At 45.2% G+C, this 25,763-nt stretch overlaps 2 protein-coding genes across 2 annotated transcripts in view; both read right to left on the bottom strand.

The window, feature by feature from the left end:
- Positions 1-248: 248 nt before the first annotated feature.
- LOC144132542 (cystatin-1-like) overlaps positions 249-25,763 on the bottom strand; it is a 42,456-nt gene continuing 16,941 nt past the window's right edge. Inside the window, exon 3 of the mRNA XM_077665029.1 lies at positions 249-468. Within this exon, the coding sequence (XP_077521155.1) occupies positions 454-468 (15 nt within the window). The 3' untranslated portion in view covers positions 249-453. The remainder of the gene's footprint in view (positions 469-25,763) is intronic.
- LOC144132543 (cystatin-1-like) lies at positions 6,988-9,330 on the bottom strand. The gene is made up of 3 exons (XM_077665030.1): positions 8,964-9,330; positions 7,784-7,891; positions 6,988-7,159 (listed from the first exon to the last, which is right to left on the bottom strand). The coding sequence occupies exons 1-3, from the start codon at positions 9,165-9,167 to the stop codon at positions 7,076-7,078; spliced, it is 396 nt and encodes a 131-aa protein (XP_077521156.1). The 5' UTR covers positions 9,168-9,330; the 3' UTR covers positions 6,988-7,075.

Below are 25,763 nucleotides of genomic sequence, written 5' to 3'. Positions count from 1 at the left end.
TGGAAGAGTGCACTTAATGAATAGGCTTGAATACGCAATGCGACCTCACGTGTGCCGACGCCGTGAGGGTCGTGTAACGTTACACCTCCGTTACACGAGCCTCACGGCGTCGGCACACGTGAGGTAGCCAGCTTATCAGACACGATAAAAATATTAGTCTCTTGCAGGAAGCCCCGTCCTTTCTTAGTATACCTGCATCTTTTCGCACGTAGAGGAAAAGAAATGAAACTGTTTAGAACATAGACTGTTTTGGCAGATTATTTCATGTCAAAGAGCTTACGGACGATTGCTAAGCTAATCACAGGGCAAGCACAGTTGAACGCAAAATTGTTTTGCGTCGATAAGCAGCTGATACACAACTTGTTCGCACTTGCTTCAGACGTAGAAAATGAATACCAAGCGACGTTTCGCGCATAGCTCTTCGGTCTACCAAAAAGTTCAGGTTACTTGGCTTCACAGCAAAAAGCCCTGCAAAGAGAAAGCGAAGTATAAAACCAGACAAGAAAGTAGCAAAAAATGCGCACAAGAAAATAACAGCAAATTTCGAACAAAAGGTTCGCATTGAAGTATATTTGAACCTATACTGGACAATGTGGAGGTAATAATGCAATTTCCCTACCTGTTAGACCGAATACTTCGTGCACCTCATCTCCGTCAGCCTCGCAACTCCCACTGTAAGACAAAGGCCTCTCCCATATCTTTCTAATTAACCGCGTCCTATGCCAGCCACTGCTACCTCATCGCCGCAAACTTCTTAATTGGCAATGCTCAAACGACGATTGAATTGCTTAAACCGCTGCGCCCCGGCATTAGCTCAACCAGCCAAAAGGCGACATATCTTATTCTTCAATGGTCATTCCATGAAAGACCTTAGAAAGTCTCGCCGTGAAAGGAGAGAAGCAATGAGCCAAAATAAAATTACTACACTGTGAACAACAAGGTATAGTTGAAGTTCCTTTTCTACATCTTACAGTGAGCCAATGCAACCGAGACTATTTAGACTATCTGTTTATGATATTCTGAAGGTGCGGGAATCTATTAATTTTTTTTAGCTCCACGGATGTACTACGGGGGAGAAAAGTTTTCGGGACGCGAGCTCTAGGAAAAACGCTTATGGTAGCTACACCTCGCTATACACCGCTGCCTGACAATGTATGAAGGCATTTAAGTCCTCAATGTTCCTTCCTCTGTTCACAATGTCAGGCGACTCGGTAGTGAGGTGGAGCTGCAATAAGAGTTTTTCCTAGAACTGGCGTCTAGCAAAACATTTGTTCCCAGTAATACATCGTGTGAGAAAAAAAAAAAAAAACTCTAGAACAAGAAAAATTGCATATTCAGTGTATTTAACCAAAAATTAGATAGTGAGATGATCGCATCAAAACATGCATGACGTTATGTTGCATGAAACTATTTATCGATAATCATTTAAAGATATGTGTTCTACACATTTTTTGTTTGAAGTGGGAGAATAGCTTTAAAATTTGAACATCGGTGCCCTACTCCGGCTCTGATCTTTCCTCACTCATCAATGCAATGCCATCCGCTGCAAGAAACATGTGCTGGCGTCCGTGGAGTTCTAGGTTGATGCTTCTAACCTTCACGCCTTCAATAGATTTCATGACCGACTGATCCATGTTTTTACTTTAGAAACCCTCGTGCGGCCGTATAGAACAAAAGTACGGCATGTATGTTGGAGCATCGTGAAAGATTTTATTTTAAAAGCTTTTTTGAATCCAAAGGTTGCGAGAGGCTAAATAATCTTCCCAATCCGTGCAAATAGGCGATAACGAGTCAACAGTGGGACTTAGAGTGGCGTCTGAAATCTGGATCTTGTTTACGATCACTTGCAGGCTATTGAGGTTTCCTTCGAGTAGATATGCTGTCGAACTAAAGAGCATAATTTTCTTTGCATGTGGAATTTTTGCATATGCTGCGCTCGACATTCAGCTAGATATCACCTTCTAGGCATATCGAGAAGACAAGGCACCACGATGCCTTCTGCCTCAGCAGATCCTGCTATTCGTATTTCGTACTCCATCGACCCCAAATATCCACACAGCTGTAGACGTGAGGAGTTCGCTGACCTTTTCGCAAACTCGTTGGTCATGTGTTTCCAAGGAAGCTAGGCCTCACGGAAGTAGCTAACAAAGGGACCCGTCCTGTCCTGGCCTCCCCTGCTTGCGGCAGACGACCTTGCTTACTCCGCGCCGTCACGGGCATAACCCGCCGGGAAGAGCCCTAATCAGATACAGCTGTTGACATGTGTGCGTTGCCAAATGGTTGCCGAGGCTTCGGGAAGGAAGGAGATACGGCTGGGCAGGAGCCGAGTGACCATGAAACCCATTATTCCTGTAACGACTGTCTACTTCTCTGGATCTTCTGTAAAAAACTTGAGTTATCGTCTCGTCGGCATATGTTTGTCGCGTGTGCGAAAGAGAAAACAAATGACAATGTTAGGAAAGTAGTAACGGCCTTGCCATGGGTACCGTGGGAAAGCGTCGTCGCGTTTGTTCTGTTTGTGTATTTGATTGCAACCTCTTCTTTCCCAAATGTGTAATCAGTACTCTTTCTCCAATCTGTGATTAGTTGGCGTAAACCTTATTTTCGTTTCTCTAACCACTGATTGGTGAGGTAAGTCGCTTGTAATCTTATTGGCTGCTCTCCCCGCTAAGGGCGGAGACGGAGGGTTTAAAAACAAGCGCTTTGGGTTGAACGAGGGCAGAATTCGTCCGATCAACGGTTTAGTCATGCTGTAAATAGTTTTCTCCTTGCTTTGTTTCTTCTGGTCCTATTTATGTTGTAAAAAATTTGTTAACCTTCTCCTTTCTTCGAGTAACATCAATGTTTGCAAGTTAGAACCACCGCTTCATCAATAAACCCCGATTTAATCATCAACAAGGTGTTTCGTCTCATCGCCACCTGAAGGGGATTGCAACTGGCGCAGTCTGAAGAGGGGAAACTCAACTATTACCTTTGTCATTTCGCTATAATCGCGCTGGCTGGAGAAAGTTCAGATCTCACAGCCGGATGCAAAACATTGCTTAATTAACAATTCCCTCTCATCTTATTGCTAACTTGAGTTCTTGCCTGATGCGGAGTTGTACTTTTGTCGTTACTAACTCCATACCATATTCGTGGCCTCATGGTGCACATTCAGGCTGAAAGCGGCATTGAAAATTGGCAGATCCATGCGCAATGACCAGGAGAGGATCCCCACTGCAGCGTATCCAATTTCTAAGCACAGTGTGATGCCAGGGAGAACACTGAGCACGCTTTTTTTATTTTGCACATTTGCCATGTTAGTATAATTTGCGTTCGCCGTATACTACAGGAACTGATGTAAGGTATTTTCGCGCAGGGGCCGGAGCACTCTCCTGCTCTTATTGTTGTCGGTCAGCCACTTGGAGAAATCATCCTCCCTTGTCGCCGTTGGTCCCACTTCCTGTAATATCCGTGTCCTTGTCGCCTTTGTCCTTGCACAAAACCATAGCATGTGGCGGATATCCAGCTCAGCAACCGGAGTGGAACACCTAGGGCCGGTGGTGGGTCTCGTGTCTTCTTGAGAGCCCAATAGGCACTTCGCTGACAGGGTAAGGGTCGCCGCAGCCATTATCCTTCTAAGGGATACCTCCTCCAATCTCGCTAAAAATTATTAGGGAGAGCATTGGGGAATGAAGGCACGAGTACTTTCTTTTAAAGAGCATGCTGAGAAGGGGAGAGCGCGAATGGGCACTAAAACGGAGAATGGGAGAGCATGAATGACTGTTTGAAACATTGTGTGTAAGGTTGTCCACTTTTCTCCACTCAGCGTTCTCAGCATTGCCGTGTGTCCAGTATATCCGGATGCGTACCTTTGTCTTCTTATTTAGTATATGATTCTCATTATAGTGTGATTCCGACTATCTCAACCTGCTTTATGGCGGCTAAGGAGTCTAAAACTACCGATAGGTACTTTATTTCAGCAACCGAGCTCTTGAGAAGATAATTTCTGGCGTCCAAAAGGAGGACACCGCTGCCTTGGGGCTAAATACAGGGAGTAAATACAGGGACGCTGCAGGCACCTTCCCGGCGCCTGCAGCGTCTTTTGAATTAACGAGCTAGCACAGAAAAGTGCCGATGTAGGGTGCAGATGAGAAACTTTAAAAATTACTTTCTTGTGTAAGAGAAAGAAGTTTGCGAACAAAATTACTGAACTGAATATCATTGGATACACAAATGCAACGCACAATTTTATTACGACCACGTTGCGATTATTATTATTGGGAAGAGTACGGCAGAAACCACTCTTTTGAAAGCTAACACTTCTATTTGTGACACGATTTACATCCCTTGCAGTCCAAAATATTTTTTTCAGCTTCTGTCCCTTCTGTAAAATGTACAAAAGTAGACGTAATGACTGCCTCAAGAAGAAATATTTCACTAAAAAATTTCTAGACCATAACAGTGTGTATTATTTTATTTAATGTTACTTATATCTGGACAAAATCGTATCAGTTTGTGAATTGAGAGCACAACGTTTTTTGATTATTCTAAAAACACAGTCCCGGCGATAGGAAAATGATTTCTTTATTCATAAATTTTTTGCTGTATTACGTTTTAATGGCAACTGGGAGCTAAGTTGGTTTGCCATGCGTGGAAGAAAAATTCTTACCAAAAACAAGCTAGGAGAGCGCACACCAGGGTGACAGGAGAAGATGCGATTTTGTTTGCGGAAATTCTATATGTTCAAGCAGAATTCTTGGCTATTTGGCATAAAACAACCCGTAATAAAGTTTTATGACAAGCTGGGAAATGAAAATAAAATATTGCTCTTTAAAATTTGGCGCTCATTATTTAATTATTATAAAGCCTTTTTATATTTTTCCAACACCAGTGTTCTCTGGGACCAATTGCTACCTTATGTGTGCAATCTGATTTGTGGCTTTTTTTCTCCTAACGTTTGGCCTTGAGCTCTGTGCAGTGCGACTACAAGTATGCTCATGTGATATGAACATATACCGGGTGTTAGAGGGAAAGCTTGAAATAGTTATCAAAAATATGATTGTTGAGGTAAAAATACGACTTTTGCTGCATGGCATTGCCAGGCTTGGCGGACAGCAGAAGCCCGGTGAATAATTTGAACTAGTAAAATGAAAACTAATTTTCAAAAAATAACTTTTGAACTATTAGAGTTAGGCGCCTGATTGCAATTATATATTTGTAGCAGGTTGCTAATAACCGTCCTAACAGCTTTCGTCTTTCGAAAACGTGGTTACCCTCGACGCTGTGGCTCGAAAATTATCTTGCTGCATCATGCGAAGATATATGCGCTTTCAAAAGTATGCAGTTAAAGCAAACCCTCCAGTGCACGCAACTAGTTGAATAATTATATCTTTGTCGAGGCACAGCGGCAAGGGTAATCACATTTCGAAATTCTAAAGACTGGTATGGCGGCTACTAACCATCGCTTACAGATCTCTAATTAAAAACAGTCGGCTTACTCTAATATTAAAAAGGTAACTGTTACAATATGATTAACTACCTTACAAGTTAAGATGATTCATCGGATTCTCGTGAGCGCCAACGCTGGAGACGCCATGACGCGAAAGCAACTTTTTTACCTCTGGAGTTCCATCTTTGAAAACTACTTAAAGTCTTCCCTGTAAGGTTTCCTATACTACACCACAAGACAAGGACAAGGAAGCAAGAATGCAGACACAAGAGCGCTCGTGTTTCTCCGGTCTTCACCGTCCTGGTCTTGTGGTGCCGTGCATGTTTCAATGTCATATCATACTGGCAAGAAAAAACCCAAATTGCCATGTTAGTCACCTATGATCATGGGATAAAGGACTTCTGAACTCGGTAGTAATCTTCCGCATTACTACACTGGATTCCAAACATCATGTGCAACGCTACCAAAGATAGCGCTCTTGTTTGCGCTCCCTGCATTCGCGACCAAAAAGTAGTGCGTTATTTGTAATGAGAGAAACATAGAAAATGCTTTGTCTGGAGGCTTACCACATCACACATTTGTCATGACCTTGATAAAATTCACTGTTATTGCTGGCAACACACTGTCGCGTCCTCCTGTCATAGACCAATCGGGCACAGAACAAGCGCGGAGTAACACGCCTCCCTTTATTTTCCCGTCCGGACTTCTTCCGTACCCTTCACAGCGTTGCACCTGATGTATGAAAGGGAGTATAAAGACGGGTCAGTCAGGTGGTGCCCTCAGAAACTATTTTTAGCGATAAAAGTTGCGCCACGTGCTTTCCGCCGGACATCTAAGCCGCACTGTATTACACAGTGCGGCTTGTACTCATTTCACGCGCAGCCGTCTCCTTTAAGGTTAGACTGCATAGATGAATTTATTCGCAATTTTCCGTCAGCAGCTTAGCCTCGCCACCTCTCGACTTAAATTCGTAACGACTGCCTCTTTACCAGGAACCATTCAGTTATTTTGCGATGGCGCGAAGGCAAAAGAGACACGGTACATTTTTACATCGCCGTCTTTCCCACTGGTGCGCCCGCCGCGGAGTAAACTTTGGTACTCATGTTGACAATACCAATTATTATTGCTAGAGAGAACCATCACCGGTGTTGTGTTTAATCAAGCAAAAAAAAATCTACGAGGTTATCCTGTGAATGGAAGCAATACAATTTTCTAAAACTCGTTGTTTCCTTAAAAGATAAAATTAAATGCTCGTTATGCGTATGTAGCTTAACTGTTCCCTTACATGACAACAGCCTTAGAGAGTGTGAAATATACAGAAACGTATTTATAGATGTGGGCTGTATCATAGTCCAGCAGCGCCACTACCAACTCGTAGGTTCCTACTGCTTCTCTACACCCTTTACAGAAGTTTCAGTCCCTGTAGCAAAGTTCCTAGGAAGCTTTAAAATGTGAATGCCAGTGAAAACGCACTGAAACGTACACCGGAGGGGAGGAAGAAATAAGGGTCGTCGTCTAATAGACTTCAAAGATGTCCACTGGATGCGCTGCAGTGATTTCGCAGTACCCCAAAATGTTTATTTAACTTTCATGTATTTTATTACACTTTGGCAAGCACTGACATCAAGAATTGTTTTTTCACGTTTACTTGTGGCACCTAAACGATGTAACAGCCTTGAAGTTGTCCCAAGGGCGCTCGTAGATGATTGCAGTGCATGCTGCTGATGCCTGGAATGCAAAGGTAACTTTATAAATACACACGAGTTTGCGCCCAAGACATCGCTAGACATTTGTTCATAGCGTCTTTGAGGACAGCCTCGATGAAATTTACATTTCGGGAATTTCACCCTGTGGATTAAATACGGGAGCAGCTTACATATATACTCACCTGAAAAATAACATAACAAAGCCAAATATATTTTATATCACGGCGTCTATTCCTATACGTACATATTACAATTATTTCTGTGTCTGCACCGAACTTTGTTTGCTGATTACAAATACAGATGCCATTATAATAATTATTGCAATACTGAAATTATTTCAATGCTGAAGACTGAAATTTGTTTAAAGAATAAGTTTACGCCTTCAAATATTTTAGCTCCGTCTGCACCACATCCGCAAAATTTGAAAATAGATCTATATGTCACAGCCCAACCCTCAGTCTAATGTTTCTTAAAGTGTATTTTGAATAGACCTCGATGATGAGTGGAAACATAATTAGCGAATGCAGCATATAATAAATTTGAAAGCAATAGCGATTTTTTAATAAAACCGTTGTTAATATCAGAGATAAAAGCTGCTCTTTATTAACAAAAATGATAAAGCTCAGGTGTGCAGAAATTGACTTACCTGGTTAGATGTAGGCTGACACCTCTCACTTGAATAAGGACCATCGCTGACTTTGCAGTTGGTTGGTGCCGTCTCGAAAATCAGCTTGTAGTTGACTCCAGCCACAATCTGGAGATGTTCAATATAATGAATGTTGAACGTGTATCTCTATTCAAAGCACTCTTCTTGGAATAACAAAATAGCATTTAAGGTAAACATAGCTTTAAAAAACAAAGCAGTCAAAGAAAAAAATAACTGTAAGAATGCCAGCCTGTCAAAGAAGCTTTAGTCGTTGTCCTCACGTTTCTACTAAGAAAGAGCAGCACAAATATTGTACTTAGATTCTGTCCCTGAGCAGCGCATTAATAATTTCAGTAAACGGGTATAGGAAGCATAGATATAAAATAATTGAACTCAAAGCGCAGAAGAAAGTAATACAAGAGAAACATATTTGACAAAACACGAATCTCACTGCTGAGTTATGGTCGGGTCCGTTGGTTTTGTTTTATAATACAAAATGGTCCGTTCTATCAAGCATGCATTGCGCACTCAAAACGAAGTGAGCGCTTGGCCAATTACAGTAAGCACAGAAAGTTGCACAGTTTACAGCTCCTCTTTTTCAGTGTTATATTAGGCTAATTTGTGCATAACTTATGTGCATTTTCTTAGTGTGAAGCTACCAAGAAACGCAGAAGAGGAGCAATAGCCTGTACAACGCAAGCCATTCGGGGCATTGACACAGGGATATCAATGAGAGCGAGGACAAATATTGCTATGTGAGAATTAAGAATTGAACGGGACAATTTTAATTCATAAATAGTGGTAATCATTCCACGACCTCCAACATTGTATACTGAGTACGTTGTTCACTAATGTGTTAGAAATATTATGCTGCTCTTCTGGCAAAAAAAAAATTTCCACCAAAAACATAAGCCAGAAGAATTTTTAAATGAGCTTTGCTGAAAGTTCTGTGGCAGGTATCGTACACATGGCTGCCATTTCACTATTTTTATTACCTTTAGAATACATTAAAGTTCCTGCGTACAGCGTGATGTGATAGGATATTGCACGCGCTTTCCAAAACCATAAAGAAAAATTGTTAGCCTTCTTCCGCGTGCGTACTGCTCCTTCCATATCGTTTATGAAAGAACCGAAAACCAATTCCGTTTAAAATTTGACACAGAGAAATATGTGAGCTTACCTGCGTCTCAACCTTGAGGAGCCGAAGAACGGTGTGGTAGTAAGTGAGGCCGGTTGTTTCCTGTGCGATCGCAAAGTGAGCCAGTTGCAGGTATTTAGGATCGCTCGATGGGTCCTGCTCCAGCCAGCCTCCTATGAGTTTTTGCCCTTGGCACAGCCCTGCCATGATCAGTGCCAAAAAACAAAAAACACCTACAGCCCTCATTATTTTCAAGACTAACGTGCAATTGGTCTCCCGCAGAATTCAGCAATCCTATGGACGACACTCTGCTGTCTCGGGATATTTATATGTGGAAACTTGTGGCGAAACACTCAGTGGTAGGTAGGCAATAAAGCTACTGACGTACGCGGTCAGATAACGCTTTGTGCCTGCTTCCTATTATAAGCGCTTCTGCTGCATGATAGTGTTTATCGAGCGATGCCAAGTGTAGCAGTGATTGACACGCTCACTGATTAACGCTGCAAGTGTTGGATGGAGAGCTTGCAGGTTAAAGCCCTCATGTTTTGATGGTAGGGTTGGTAAGAAGATTGCAACAAAATTCACGCCATTGTTAATGTGATGACCTCAACTCTTCTCCAGGTGACACCAGAGCCTGTGCGACGCTCCACGCTATTTGCTGCGCTCTGTGGCCAAAAGAGGAAAAACGCTGTGCGGACGCTGCTCCACTGAGTCTGCCGCCTTTTACCTTTTTTCATATCGAAAACAACCCAGTTTAGCAGCGCAATTATCTGGAAAACTTTGAAGAGCACATAATGTAATGCAGTGTGAGCTTAGGAACATGATGCAGCGTGAACGACGAAAGCAGCAGCCACGAAAACAAAGAAGCATAGAGGATGCCTTTTATTTTAATTTGTTAATATTATAACCTCACGAGCACCTCTTTCGTTTGCACTTGTATGCATGGTGCAGCATAGGAATACAGTGCAGAGTGCAAGAATGTATGTTTAGCGAGGTGCATCACCAAAGAAGCAGTAGTATTCAGCGATAAACAAAGATGCGTTTTTGATCGCGAATAAATTAAGGAAGCCTCTTGCAGAGCTCCAGAAAAGTTTAAAACAATTTTTGCAAGAGTACAGGAGATTTGCTGTATAAAGTAGAAAGAATAAAACTTGATGTGCAGTATGGTGTCAGCATCTAACTCTTACAGTACAAATTCAAGCAATAGGTTATACTTGAGCCACTCTGTGAATACTGGAGCTCATCTGAGGCCCGATGTGATTGCAAGCCTTCGTCGCCTTATGACGATATTTGACAAGAAAAAAAAAATATGCATGCGTACGTGTGGGGCGCCGCAGTTGCCGGTACTTAATAACCGTAAAAATAACGTTCCTTTACCTTACTATTTTCTTGTATACATATTCTACCGCATCTAAACATACAGCGCTTCTGATTGGCTTGGCAGGTCAGGGGGTGCGTGCAGGGAAAACCAGTAATATATGAAGATATATTCACATGAAGAGTCTACGCGGGTGTGCAAAAAGATTTTACTACATTTTTAACAAATGCAAACGCAGTCAACAAGAACGGACAAAAAACAGAGCACTTACCAATGCAAACGTCAAGACAGGAAGGAGTTAATAAATTAGGGTTAAAGATATTATATATCCATATCAAATGCTGCTCTTTCCGATTGAAAGCATGCAAAATATTAAGTGTTTTAAATTGAATCTCCATCATAAAAAAAGGCACCAAATATTTTCTATATTTTTCGCCTTTTTGTTGCTACTGAGTTCCATGTTTCCTTTTGGTAATTTGTTTAAAAGCTATGGCACTTGGTAGTTCCCAATTCTTCTCCCTATACTGATGTACACTCTGAAACCATATTATGTTTTTGTTCTCTAATGTTCTTTGTTGACCGGTGTTCTGTCTTAATTAATATAATATCAAGAGGTCTGTACAACGTAAACATGCAGTTGATAAAGAGTTAGTGATGAGGTAATCTTCATTATTTTTTATTTGCCTCATGCAGATTTTTTGCATATGCTTTAATTCTGCATAATATTTGGAGAAGTTTGTAAACTTTTGTTTGTGCACTGAGTGAGAAATTTTCATATACAGTTATACCATATCGAAGAATGCTCTTTCGTAAAGATTGGTACATCGTATAACGAGATTATATATTTGCTCCACCACGTGGTTTACAAATATATGCTAGTACGGAGCTCAAATTCTAACTTACATCCATAACAACATGTTCCCAACTGAAGAATTAATCTATATACGCGCATAAACCTAAATACTTAAAAAATGAAGTGCGCCCGAGTGGGGCGCATAAAGACTTGTCTACATTTGTTATGAAGGAATATATTAAGTCAAGTTTCACCTGTTTGTGGGCTTCTAGTACACATAATCCTGGTTTTATTTCAGGACAGGTATCAACTCATCGTACGGATCCCGGGCGTTCACTACTGAAAACTTGTGCTTGCACCTGCCATGAGCACATAATAACTAACGCAGCTGCATCACTGGTCGAGAAAAAGCATCTTAAAGAAACCGCTATGGCTTCATTTTAGAAGATCCTTGGCCGCCAAGGCGGATGAGCATTGAAACATAGAGCCATATTCTACCTCCCAAACTGATGGTACCAAACGTTTGGCGTTTTAGGTCAACCGTCAGAAACAACGCTAACCCATTCATCAAGAACATTAAGTCACTCTACAAACAAGCCTCAGAATACCACGGAATTACTCTACACCACGTCAAAGCCGACACGGGGATCCAAGGTAATGAGTGATCCGACGAAGTAGCCAAGGAAGCAGCAATTCCAATTGAAATATTGCCATAAAAATTTCTTAGAAACTGAAATGCGAAAACAATTGTGCTGAATATGGTGAAGACATTGCCATGCAGTCGGCGAAGCCACAACCACATACAACTAGAACAGACGCACACCACACAATCTCCCACACTTCCAAATCAATTCACGAGTCAAGCGCTAAACGATCAAGGCCATTTTCCCCACTACCTGCACAAATTTCAGAAAACCAACAACAACGATTGCAAATATTGCTCGCCAGTTGCAAACATAAATCACTACCTCTAGATGGCCCCCTCATCAACTCAGCGACAACCCATCGCCCTTGAATTCCCAAAGAACGTCGAGTACAAGCCAGAAAGTAAAAACAAATACACACATTGAGCACTAGAAGTGACAAAACAAATGCACTATTCAGTTGAACAATATTAAATGCTTCTCTCTCACGCTCCTTATTGCAAGGCTGCCCCCTCCTCTCTAGGAAATGCCCACCTAATCTCCCGCCTCCTAAACGCAACCCTAAACCTCCCAGATAAGCCCTTAAAAATTCCTACTGCACTGTACCCATAACCACCTTCAAATGCCCAGAGGAAACTTCCACTTATCCACCCGAACTGCGCCGTAATGGGTTTGACTTTTGTCTCACTTGAAGTTCAAAAAACGCAAGCAGCACGAAATCGTAACGAGGTAGCGTAGTGAAGCTTTCGCTTCAAAAAGAATGCAGGTAGATTTAACGGAATCAACGCACACAGACGCATTCAGACAGACAGCACCACAGCAAGTCGAGGGACGGGAGGGGGGTTAGGCGAGGAAATTTCTGGGCGGACCACGCTCCAAAGTTTCAAAAGACAAAAATATCAACTCCCCTCCAAGGCTTCTCAAAAATTTCTACCCGAGGCCATCGAACCTAAAGGAACTATGTTAATCCTCCAAACAATTGTATGTACTAAGTAAACTGCCTTACGCTCACATCTGCTCCTACTCATAAGAGCAATTTTCATTACAAACTCATATTACTGCTTTCCTTAACCGAACGAGCTATGTTCAACAAACTTCTCCAAGAAAATGTGCATATCATCTATTGTTATCAACTGCATCATATATCATTATCTATTCCGTAACTCTGATCATGTATTCCTAATATTACCAAATCTTCTCTTTACCCGTATTGTCCATTTTGTATTCCTTCCGTCCATACTTGTTGATAGCAAAATAAATCAGTTCAGATGCTGGTCCGTTCCAGTGGCGGTGCCTGGGCTGGATGATAGAAGCCCTACTGTTTTTTTCTTTTCCTTTCTGCAATGCGATATTGTTAGCTGGAATAACCCCTCATAATTTTCATTACATTGGAATAAGGCAGTTTTACTAATTGGCTCTAGCCGGGACGGTTTTTTCCATCCTTTCAGAGTCCCACCACACGCTTTGTCACTGTGAACACTGAGCTGAACATCTGTTAGAAATGGCTGGGGTTTGATTGAGATGCGACTGGACTGCGACATATTTGTGAGCCTGCATGGAAACAGTAAGAACACGATAGTTTGGTACTAAAGTGCGCTCTGAATGGTTGTAGCATATAGCATTACAATGTGATGTCAGGTTTGCATTTTCATTATACTTTCGACACAATTGAGCTTTAGCGCTAAAAAAAAAATAGGGCTTGGAAATAGCTTCATCATGCTGTAGAAATATGCAGAACCGCAAAAGTATTGAGCGATTGACTCCAGCCAGAGCCATGATTGCAGAGGAAATGGTGCGTTTCAGTTGGTTTATCACCCTCTAAATGTATGCGAGCAGACTCACTTCTAAGTGCTTTTGCTCCCTATCGCACTAAAAAAAATGCTGTCACCTCGAATCTGTCACTAGGCTGCGAAAAATCACTAATTAGTCTGACAGATTTTGATCAAAAAGTAGTAAACGCCCCTAAATTTACACGACTTCAATAAGACTATGTGAGGAAGTAAATTTATACTTACTAGGAGGTAAAACCGAAAGCTTTAGTTTTACACCTTAATTTAAAATCAGCTTTTTTAAAAGCAGAGATGTATATTTTTCCAGATATTTCATTCGTGCTTTCCTCACACCGTAATGAGGGCTAAAGCACGGCGGTTGCTTAACGGGCAAGCCCCTATTTGCAACTGTCTATAAAGCACTGAGTCATCGCTTCCAGTATCAGGTAACCCTTAGCGCTGGTGTTCAATAAGGAGGCGAACCATCAAGATTTCCTAGTCCACTGGAAGCAGCAGCTCCTAGAGTAATTTCAGTTACTAGTGAGAAGCGTGCGGGCGATCGGACAGCTGCTTTCATTAGCCGCATATAACTTGCGTTAAATTCATCCAAACAGATTCAGTGAATGAAAAGATGAAGAAAATATTTATTTGGAAATAATTGGTTGTAATTTGAATAAAATATTCTACGGAAAGAAATGAGTACGAAAGTTTTAAGAGGTGTAGCATTTACAAACACCATTATAGGGCCGATGTCGGTGCATGCGACTTCTGCGATACAAGCTGTCACAAAAGTGAGATTGCCCTTAATTATCTTACATTTTACAAGTCTGGAGCGCTAATGAAGCCCTTCAGCCTTTTGTCATCCGAAATGACATTAGGAGGAAGTGGAGGTGTAAAAGAGGTACGTGAATAGCAAAAAATACGTTTCAGGGGCCGTATCACAATGTCTGTAACTTGATGTGCATAACTGAGTAATTCATTTATTGGAGGGGCTAACCTACTCTGCACTTCGAGATGAAAACAGCCTTTTTGAATTCAAACTTCCATACCCTATTAATACGCGTACTCTAATACCCTACGTCAATATGCGTACGCTAATACTACGAGTACCCTCATAATACGCCCTTCAGGTGCCGATAGGAAAACTCGTACCGCTAGGGAATATAGTTCCTCTAGGTAAATGATCAGAGGAAATTACCGTCTGGCAATCGTTTAATGAGATAGCCAGTCGCCACTGATGCTCTCTATATATTAGGAAAAACAGCTTGTATCTAGCATATGCTCCAGAAGGCCTACTGAAAATGATGCGACAGCAAGGCACCACAGAAAAGGCTGGCTGCTTGTCAGTGATTGTCACAATATTTCTCTCTTTCCTCCGGAAGCATAGCTTCTTGATAAGCAGCAACCCATACTGATAACAGCAAGCAGATCACAATAGAACCGGCCATCCAGTGTTCATGTCGACCTTTGCATGGGAAAAAACCAAGGGACCTTTGTGCAAGCAATGATAACATGTCCGCTCTCAGGTAATAGCGCCTTGTAGATAAAGTGGTTTAAATACTGAAGTAATTGCTATTAACGTGAGCATAAGGTTAATTCTGGTTGCAGGGGTTTGTGAGCAAGAACCCTGGCTCTACTGGTCTATTAGAAAAGAGCATAAATATAGGTTGCACCACAAAAAGCGTTGAATGACTGCTAAACAAGCTGCGTCGCAACCTGGAAACACACGACAGCAATCACCAGGTGTTTATTTCAGGGCAGCGCATTCGAAGTTACATCATCAGGGCATGTGATTACACATCTCAAACATATAAAGAATTTATATTTGGCTACTATACTGTGAAGTGATTGTTAGTCGTTGTGTTAGAATACAATGAAACAATGCGCCCACTTTCCTCTGCAGCAGAACTTTTGTTTATTAAAGAACGAGAAAAAGATCTTTCCGAAGTGTATATTAGTTTCCTTTTTCTAACAGCCGCTTTATAGCGTAGAAGAGAGAACCGTCAATTATGTTTGAAAGCATTATCAACTCGCTGTAAAGATTTCAATCTCTATCAGGAATGTTTATGGTTTTTCATAGTTTTTAAACACATGTTACATCTTGGGGGATGCCAGAGCTTAGCAGATACATTGTCTGAGGGCTCCGTAAATTAAACAACGTTACTATGTGTCAAGTGATCATTAGAGATGACAGCAGAAAAACATTAAACAAGATCAAATAAGAATTAAAGGAACCGAACAACGAGCGTAACTTGACATAGTTTATGCGATTCACCTTTAAGTTCAAGGGCATGAGTGGCTTGCTTGCTTTTACAAGGAAAACTAAATATATGACTCAAATATTTGCAGAAACTTCTATGACGGCTTTGTGAGATATGAAGAGAAAAGAGGACCACCCATAATTTGTTGCAATGGGTGGCTCGCCCAGAGAGGGGAATGAAACTGGTCGGTGTGCAAGTGTTCATGGGTGATTTGAATGTGTTGTTTACGCACATCTCCGAGTAGAGCGAATCAGCTAGCATTTTACGGCCTGGAGATTATAACGAGGAGTAGTAAAAACTTTATTAGTCAGGCATTACCTCGAGGATGACGCTAGGTGATTAGACGAGACGTTACTTCGTGATGACCACGGTGGATCGCTCGAGTGCCCGGCGTTGGACAGCCAGGTCAGAAGTACACAGTTACACGTCTCGTTTAGAGAGGTAAGCGGGGAAAGCCCATATATGTGGGCTCAATCGGCGCGTTTAGTGCGTAGGGCGCAGTCAGGGCTATAGATACCCGGAAACGTGGCGGCGTGCAGGCTCGGCCGGCATAGGGAGAGACAGCCGGTGAAGCGTTTCAAGAGGGAGACGGCATTTGAATAAGGGATTGGATTGCGGAGTGGCTATTTACCAATCGTTATGCTAATTAGACTCAATGCTGTGTTTTGGAAAAAAAAATTAATACAGAGCATCGCTGCGTTTGATCCGTTGAACAGGATAGACGTAAGCGGGATCAGTTAGACTATTATACCGCGACTGCGTGTCCGGTGTGTATAAGTATGTTCTATAATATTAGCACTGTGGTAAGGAAGAATAAGTAGCGGAGCATGGGCGGGGAAGCAATCTTGTAGCATATTCATATTTGATAGCATCATTTCAGCAATCAGGAAAGCCTAAGGTGCCCAGAGCTGAAAGCAGCAACCAAAGCATACGTCCCGAACTCTTGAGCCCGATAGAATTTTTTCATCATTAACATCGCAAGTTTCAACGTGCCGTTACAGCTGTGAGTGAAGATAATGTCACGAAGTGGTGATTGCAATCCGGGGAGCAAAACGACAGCGAAAATGGTGTCTAAACAAAACAGTTTATTTGGGCTGTGGTGCGCCCACAGTGGATTGAATCCCTCGGCGGCGGCATAGTGAAAATTCAGGGGGGCACTTTGTTGACCGAAACTGCGGTGAGGCGAAAGCCGTTAGCGTGTTGTTCCAGCTTGTGTCACTGATGTGGGGTTAAGATAGTAAGTAAGTACAAAATTATTTGTGAATCTTAATGCTGGAGACACTGGAGAGCGTTTGGGAGGCATCCGTATGACTCGACGCCGTTCGGCAAACACTCTCCAGAGAAGAACTACATATGCGTTGGCAGGAAGTAGCGCAGCCGATAATAGCACGTTCGGCTGCGGATTGGAAGGACGGTGGTTTGAATCACATCGTGCTCAAGGATATTTTTCTTATGAAGTAGAAGACCGTAACGGACGGGCGGACGGATGGACGCGAGCATGAGCCATTTAAGGCTTTCGCCTTCAGCGTGCTCGGCGGTCGTCGAACAGAATGGCCGCCGCCCTCGGCCTTGCTCAATTTAAAGCTGGCAGCGACCTTTCGAGATACGGCGTGCAAAGCTGCTGAAACATTCTCGAACAACCTAAAATGAGATCCGCCTGGGTGCGAACAATCAAGATAAATCTGTTCGCGTCCTGAATCGCAAATAAAGCGATAAAGCGGCGTGCCGGCAGCTTTGAAGAATAAACAACAAACACTACAAAGATTAGCGACATTACTCCCCTCTCTAAGGAGCATCGACCCGATGCTTTAAAACAACTACGGCGGCAATAAAATCTGGACGAACCGCAAAAGAAAGCCGCGTAAATCCCGTACAAGCAGGGTGTCTCATATCGGCTCGAAAACATAGCAGCGAGAAATAACTTGTAGGCGGCTGTGTGCTTAGCATATGGTCTGTTGTGTGCGCGCGGCAGAGAGAGCAGGTGCGCAGTCTCGCATGCCACCAAATTTAATTCTTCGAAAAAGGTGTTGTCTACCGGGTTTCTTTGTCTTCTGGAAAGCGCTCTTATTTTCACATCTGGTGATGCTCCTCTGAGAATGCTAGATGGCAAGAAAAACGCATTCACGCCAGATCTAAAGACACCACGTTTGTCTGCAGTCACAGCAACTAAATGTGTAAACAGACCTTCCAAGCTTATTGCAGTGCCAAGATACAGGACACGTGTGTGGCAAAGCCTTCTCTGACACTTTAGGGGAAAAATATAGCACACCAGCAAAAGCGTCTATCATTCCAAACTAATCGTTAAAGCTCTTTTTTGGTTTGGGTTTCTTAGTTTCAAGCATGTTTAGCGCTCTTCCTTCTCATTTTTCACGTTTTCTTTAATAAACAAAAAGTTGTTAGCCTGCGCCGGTCTCGTCTTTTTTTTTTTTTGCTGTGGCTGGGCGTTGCTGCGCAAATTCGTAAGATCAAAGCACCAGCTGAGAATTCTTGAATCAGTCATTATAGGGTGTGTGTGTATAAAGGGACATTGTTATTGGTAGTCAATCGCGCAGTTAACGACGCGATTAGCGTAGCTTTAGGGATGTTGGCCGAATGATCGTAAGCTTCTCGCAACAGCTAGTTTTTAAAGCTTTCTTTGATTTACTATCTACCTTTTCTGCGTGTCTGCCCTCTTATAAATGTGACAATGTCATATCCGCCAAGGGCCGCCGTGGTAGCTGTGGGGTTATGGCGCTCGGCTGCTGGCCCGAAAGGCGCGGGTTCGATCCCGGACGCGGTGGTCGAATTTCGATGGAGGCGAAATTCTAGAGGCCCGTTTGCTGTGCGATGCCAGTGCACGTTAAAGAAACCCAGGGGGTCGAAATTTCCGGAGCTCTTCACTACGGAATCATTCATAGCCTGAGTCGGTTTGGGACGTTAAACCCCCATAAACAAAACCATATCTGCCAAGGACGAACTCTTGAAATATGCTAGAAGGTGGATTTTTTAATCTGGGCAAAATTTGTAAACGGATTGAGAGCAGAGGCCTGCGGAACTCTACCACCTGTTTGTAGTAGGAAATATGTGGATTCGTTAGTAATCATATTTGGTTTGGCTAATGAGTGACACGCGAGCGAAAAACGCAAAAAGTTGTTTTTAGAAGAAAACGTGCCCCACCGCCTCAGGGCGCCAAACGAACGGCGCTCTTGCACGCGATTGGCCGGGACCGTGGTGACGTCATCCACGGGGATCTCCAGCCGGCACCGGCGGCGTTGCTGCGCAGCGGGTTGCTTCAGCTATAGCTTTTAAGGACTATATTTTGGAAATTATTAATAATTCAAGCAGTGTTGAACAGTTTGTTCTTTCGCCATACATGTTCGAGCCATCAGCAGGTTCAGAGAACGGTGGAACCAACGACGCCGCGGAGTCCGCCGGCAGCGAAAGTCAAGTCGCGATATATTCACGTGTTCGAAATCTCGACTGGATGGATGGATGGATGGATGGATGGATGGATGGATGGATGGATGGATGGATGGATGGATGGATGGATGGATGGATGGATGGATGGATGGATGGATGAATGGATGGATGGATGGATGGATGGATGGATGGATGGATGGATGGATGGATGGATGGATGGATGGATGGATGGATGGATGGATGGATGGATGACAGCTTTTATTTCCACGGCAAATAGCGACCCCTTAATACTCACAGCTCCGGCACGCAGGCCTGGAGGGCGGGGGCCGGAGCCTCCGTGACTAAAGGCTAAGAAAGAGATTTTATCTCTTCGCGGCATTAGCCGCCAGGCGGATTGCCTTGTTTCTGCCGAGCAGGTTCTTCCCTGCGCAGCAGGGCTTCCCAGCTTTCTCTGCTATCTATATAATCGTCGACTCCGGGGTAGTCAGAGCATTCCCATATTCTCTGCTTCCGGGTAACTGTGGAACCGCCGGACTGTCGGAACCAAGACGAGTGCGCGCAAACCTATTCCGAAATCGTTGAGAAATACAGACTAAACAAAAAACTGCTGCCACCGCCTGATAAGAAGATAAGTAATAGAGAAGCGACCGCATAACAGCGTCTGCAAGCCTGAAATTTCGTTAACCCAGTATGGGCCTTTCACGTCTTACTAGGGTAACATGAAAACCAAATCTCGACTGATACGTATGTTTCGCGTACGTGCATGCGCGTGCATATCTTTTGTGTAGGTGCAAGTGGCAATAAAAAAGTAACTTGCATAGAAACGTTTTTGTGTACCGCTGCTACATAAAAGTCTGGCCACCAACTTCTTGTAACGCCTGTAAACATGATTTAATTCAGATCACCGGCACGCTTACACAAGTCGCGCGAGAGTAAAGCATTTGTTTATTGATTTATTTATAGTTAGTTGCCTAATTACTCCCGAAGGCCTTTTAGAACTACAAAAGAATGCCAAACTAGATGAGTTGGAGTGGGTTCACGGCTGTACTGCAGCGCAAAGAGACGAGGCGACCGAGAAGAAGCTCCCGTGTGCTCTTTCCTTCTGTCGCATGTTCGGGCTACTACTGTTGAACCATGAAACTCCTGCAATTACCTGCCGCGGTGGCAGAGTGGTTACGGCGCCCGGCTGCTGGCCGAAAAGACGCGGGTTCGATCCCGGCCGCGGCGGTCTAATTTCGATGGAGGCGAAATTACAGAGGCCCGTGTACTGTGCGATGTCAGTGCACGTTAAAGAACCCCAAGTGGTCGAAATTTCCGGAGCCCTTCACTACGGCGTCTCTCATAGCCTGAGTCGCTTTGGGACGTTAAACCCCCCTAAACCAACTAACTTCCTGCACTTACGACCGTACGTCGTTGTTGTTTTTTTGCGTGCTGAATACGCTTTTGAGCAATAGTTATGGCTGCGTTTCGGAGCTCGCAGTGCTGCTCATCAAAACTGGTGTGCTGCGAGATATAGTCGCTGCTGTTGCGTATCGAGATAACCGGCAGGATTGCTTGTGACAGATGTATGCGTACCGCGGCTCGACAACTTTGCCGTTCTGACTCAAGGGCAAATTTGCATGAATTCTGGCGCCATTGTCGATCGTCAGCCATGACCAAGCGCTCATGAATGCAAATGTTTGCTGTGATCAAGTATGCTAGGGGAAGACCGAGTGGGTGGCTACGTGTCTGCTTCTAGGTCTGTGTTTTCGCTTTTCGCTGTCTTCTCGCGTGTGGCGTGGGTCGGACAATGCCCTCCGTGAGACCGAATGCTGACGACGCCCCTGCGGAGAAATTCCCGGCACGGCGAGCGCATTCTCAAGTGAGAAAACCCAACCGGAACCCTCAGGGGCAAGCTAGGCTTTGCTCGGCGCTGCCGAGCGAGGCCGCGTTACGCGTCTGCATGGATTCTGCGTTGTCGACGACGGCTACGCGGATGCCCGCTGTGTTGCCACCTGACGCAGCCTCCACGTCCACACAATCGTCAGCGCCTCTGGGCCTCCAGTCTGCGCCGTCTTCCGATGCTACGACTTTGGCCTGTGACATGGACTGCTCTACCGCCTCCGTGCCCGTGGCACTCCCTCAAGACACTGTGCCCGTCGCGCCAGTTCAGTATTCCCACCAAGGGCCGTCACCAGCGTCTGAGCCTCCTCCACAGATGCCTCCCGTGAGTCAAGGCTCTCTTCCGCCTGCTGCGAACTCGTTCCGCGTTACCATCATGCTTACATTGCGCTTTGATATGACTGCCATCTCTGCCCGGAATGTTCAAGCCACAATTGACCATGCCCTTGGCTCTTCGAACTACTGCGGGTTTGTCGTCCATCGCCCATCGAACACCATCACGGTAAACTTGTCATCCTTGATGGACGCCCAGAAACTTTGCGCAGTTACGCGGATCCCCCTGGATGACAGCAAGCATGTCCCGGTGCAAATATATTTTGCATCTGGTCCTGACACACTCCGCTGCATGGTTTATCATGTCGACAGCACGAGCCCTCCCGAGGAGGTGCGCGCAAATATTCGCTGCTCAACTCATGTACTGCAAGCACGGCCTATGGGTCGCCGGGGCTCATACCTGCTCATCCTGCAAGGACCGTTGACTCTCCCGAAGTACCTTACCTACTACGGTGCGATCGTCAAACCACAGCCCTTCCGACCTCGTCGTATTTTTTGCTATCACTGCCACAAAGAAGGACATATGCAAAATACCTGCCCTAATCCAGCAGCTGTGGCCGACATGAATGAACCAACAGCTCATTGTGCCCTGTGCAAATCGCCGGACCATGACATTCGCTCCCCCGCTTGTCCAAAGAAGAAGTAAGGGAAGAAGTTTCACAAGTCGCCTGCAAAAATGGATGTTCCTACAAGTAATCGCTTTGCAGCTCTCGCATGTGACGACAACGACTTCCCTGAACTTCCTTTATCTGAGCCTGCTGCTCACCATACATCTCCTCGCCAGCGTACATATGCACAAGCGGCTCACCTTCCCGGATCAAATGGTGCGCCAAAACTTCCAGTGCATCCATCACATGTGGATACCACAGATGAAGACACAGCTTTAGACAATGCAATCGCGGAGGCTCGCCGCCGACTAGACGAACTCACCCAGCGCCGGGAACAGACTCGTTCTCAATCCTCTCGAAGAATTCTAATGACTCGGGAGCAATCATCAGAGGAATCACCTAGGGTAAGTACTGGGCCACAATCAGGTGCCGACCACCTGTTAGCCGTGACTACCCCGACAGTTTATAAGATATTAGCGCTGATGAAGCAGGTGACATCCCTCATCGTGGAAGCTCTTCGGCCTCGTCATGGATAGCGCATCATCATCGGTGGTGGTGCAGTGGAACTGTCGAGGTTTCGCTAATAAGGCCTCTGAAGTGAACATCCGCATTCGCGACGGAAAGCTGAGGGTATGGGCGTTCCTTCTGCAAGAGCATAATGCACTCCCACGCCTTTCAGGTTTCTGCGCATACCATTCACCATCTATCCCTGATCGCCGTTGCACCGCCTCCTCCCTCAGCCCAGGTAAATCTGCAATTTATATTCACAGTTCAGTTCGGCACACACCGCTCGACCTTTCACGGTGGTGCAACACACGTCAAGAGGTTGTCGCCCTTCTCGTAAAACCTGCACGCACACCCCTTATTCTAGTTTCTTTTCATAGTCGTCCTGGCTCCGCATCTCCCAATCTGGGATGGGTTCGTTTTCTACGTTCTACCAACTCGGGTATCCCTATTCTAGTTGGTGGTGACTTCAACGGCGCACACACTGCGTGGGGTTACCCATCGGATTCCTCAAGGGGTTCACACATCCAAGGGAGCTTTTCGGATCATTCCTTTAAACTTTTAAACCACCCGAATACTTCTACCCGCCCACGAGGTGGCCCGTATTCACCTGATTTGACTTGGTGGTTAGGCCCCGGTAACCCTCGTTAGGCTGTTGATTCTGATACTTGGGGTAGCGATCACAGCCCTATTTTTATCTCCCTCACGCCTACGCGTCTACGGAAAATACGCCGCACTGTACGAATAACATCATGGGACTCTGTACGCGCAGACAATCATTTATCTACATTCAACCCCTCTTCAGCATTGTCTACTCTATCTGCTGTTCTCGCTACTCACACTATTACCACTACTGTAAATGAAGACGACCCAAACCCGGACATACATCTCTTGAATCTGTGGGCTCTTCGTCGCCAGGCGGATCTTTACGCTACTCGTCACCCCGATGACCCTTCAGCTCTTCCTACTCTTCACCGCGCTACTGCACGGGCATGGCGCTATGCAAAGCGGCTAGGCAGGCAACGCTGGGCTGCATGGTGTGCCCGCCTGTCCTCTACGCAGGGCAATCGACATCTTTGGAGAGTGTTTCACGCCATGGAGCGCCCTTCTCAGGTTGCAGATTACACAGAGAGCATTCGCCTCGCGCTCAATGTGGATGAGGACACATTTGCACAACAAGCGGCCCGTCAATTTTTTCCAAACCATGACTGCACCGCTACGTCTCCACCTGACTTATCGGTAACAGAGCCCCCCTATGGGATTACTTCTGACCTCACCATGGCAGAGCTGCTGGCCTCCATTGACCGTTTAAAAACTACTACTACTCCCGGGCACGACGGCATACCTAACTCCTTATTCCGTAACTTGGAAGGGAGGGCTTTGGAAACCCTACTTGACACTTTTAACGAAGTGTGTCTTTCTGGCGTCATGCCGGGAGACTGGAAGCATTCTATTGTGGTTCCAATACCCAAGTCAGGTCAGCCTCCAGTATCTCTCTCGGCCCTTCGTCCAATTTCCCTTACCCCTACCATCTGCAAGCTTTATGAAAACATTCTAGCCGCACGCTTATCATGGTGGCTGGAATCCCATGATTGTTACCCAGATTCCCAAATTGGTTTCCGCCCACAAATTGGAACGGAGGACGGCCTTGCTACTTTGGCTGCTGACGTGCTTGACCCCTCTCCACAGAGTCACCTTGTACGAACCGTAATCGCTACAGACATTAAAAGGCATATGATAACATCCTTCACTCTGCCATTCTTGCCTCCCTTCAAACTCTTGGTCTCCCTCACCGGTTCCTCCTCTCCATTCACGCCTTTTTAGCAAATCGAACCTTCAGCGTGCGTGTCCACGGACAGCTCTTTGGTAATTTCACTTCCAATAGAGGAGTGCCGCAGGGCTCCGTTCTCGCCCCCACATTATTTAATGTGGCTTGAATCCTCTTGTTCGAGCCCTAGAGACCATTCCTTCTATCCGCGTGCTTGCATATGCCGATGATATCACCTTGTGGTGCTGTCATACAGATGCGTCTATTCAGCAGTCGGTCCTTCAACACGCGCTGGATGTATTGACATCTCGCCTCCCACCTCTGGGTCTAACACTCTCTCCTACTAAATCATGTTTCATTCGAATTGGAAATAAAGCCGCCTTACGGAATGCTCCCCCTTTAAATTTTACGGTACATAATTCTCTGATTCCTCAGGTAGAAACTGTTCGTATTCTTGGTCTTCTCCTCCATACATCTGGGACTGGCACCCCGTGGCTGACAACCACCCGTAAATCGGCTCACGCTACTCTAGGTCTGATTCGTCGCATAGCTATGCGCTGTTGCAAATGGGTTGCAAGCCCCAAGGGTAGCGTTGGCCTGGCGGCCTGGGGCAAAGCTGGAAACATCCGAAGGTCCCGGCAAAGGATGAGTCGACTGGCAACAGAACAACTTGTTTATTCTGGCATCTCAAAAGAGCAGCCGGTCAGGGCGACCACGTTACTGGACGGAAGGAATCGAAGTCTCTCGTTGGCGTCCGGGGCAGCTCTCTTTATATACCCTCGGAGTCGAGGGCAAGAAGGAGCGGCTTGGGATGAGTCGCACAAGACGGCGACGCATGAACATGTTCAGGCGTGACGGGCGCGTCCGCCAGGCCGGCGCCGGTCAGACCTCCTCGCCTCCCAGTTGGGGAGCTCCTCTCCCCGGCTGCCGCGCTTTGACAAGCGTGGGCAAAACATGCACACACACACACACGCACGCACGACGACACGTGGCACTGAAACCTGTCTGGACGCGCTTGGCGGGAGGCGTTGCGGCCGCGATGAACGAAGCCGCGGCGTCCGTTGCATCCGCGCCGGCTATACCGCGCGTCGAAGGCGAGACGTAACAGACCGCCCCGCCGGGAGAAGGAGATCCCGATGGTCAGGGGACTGCATCCGCTGTCCAGAGGGATGTCGCTCGATGATGCTCGTAATCGAAACCGATCGTCCCTCGACGTTGCTTGAGCGCAGCGCACAGAGAAGGCCTCGTTCTCAGGTTCAGGATCACACAGGGCACTGCAAAGTCACTTCAGGAGAGTTGCCATTTTTGTGCTCGTTCCCAGCAAGCGTTAGAACTACGCCGAAACGCAACCGCTCAGTCAGCAAGCACGAGACAACCCTCACTAAGCTCTGCCAGGCTCTTTCCCCTTTTATACTACTGCCTAGTTCCTTACAGTAGTCAAGCAGCACTCAGAACGCGTCCACAAATTGGAAAATTGCACTAGAAAGCACATAATCACTTTGAAACACTAAACAAAAGCAATATGTTAAAAATCCTGCCTCAGGAAGAAAACATCAGTAACCAA

Source organism: Amblyomma americanum, chromosome 5, assembly GCF_052857255.1.
Source record: "Amblyomma americanum isolate KBUSLIRL-KWMA chromosome 5, ASM5285725v1, whole genome shotgun sequence".
Taxonomy (NCBI): Eukaryota; Metazoa; Arthropoda; class Arachnida; order Ixodida; family Ixodidae; genus Amblyomma; species Amblyomma americanum.
Note: the sequence above shows the minus strand (reverse complement) of the source record. Positions and strands in the feature narration are given on the sequence as shown.

What these genes read in the sequence shown, in the direction of transcription:
- LOC144132543 (XM_077665030.1), bottom strand. Translation starts at nt 9,167, where the DNA reads ATGAGGGCTGTAGGTGTTTTTTGTTTTTTGGCACTGATCATGGCAGGG. An exon ending in TCCTCAAGGTTGAGACGCAG is followed by an intron (nt 7,892 to 8,963) that starts GTAAGCTCACAT and finishes GAACATCTCCAG; the next exon opens with ATTGTGGCTGGAGTCAACTA. An exon ending in GTCAGCCTACATCTAACCAG is followed by an intron (nt 7,160 to 7,783) that starts GTAAGTCAATTT and finishes TTTGCATTCCAG; the next exon opens with GCATCAGCAGCATGCACTGC.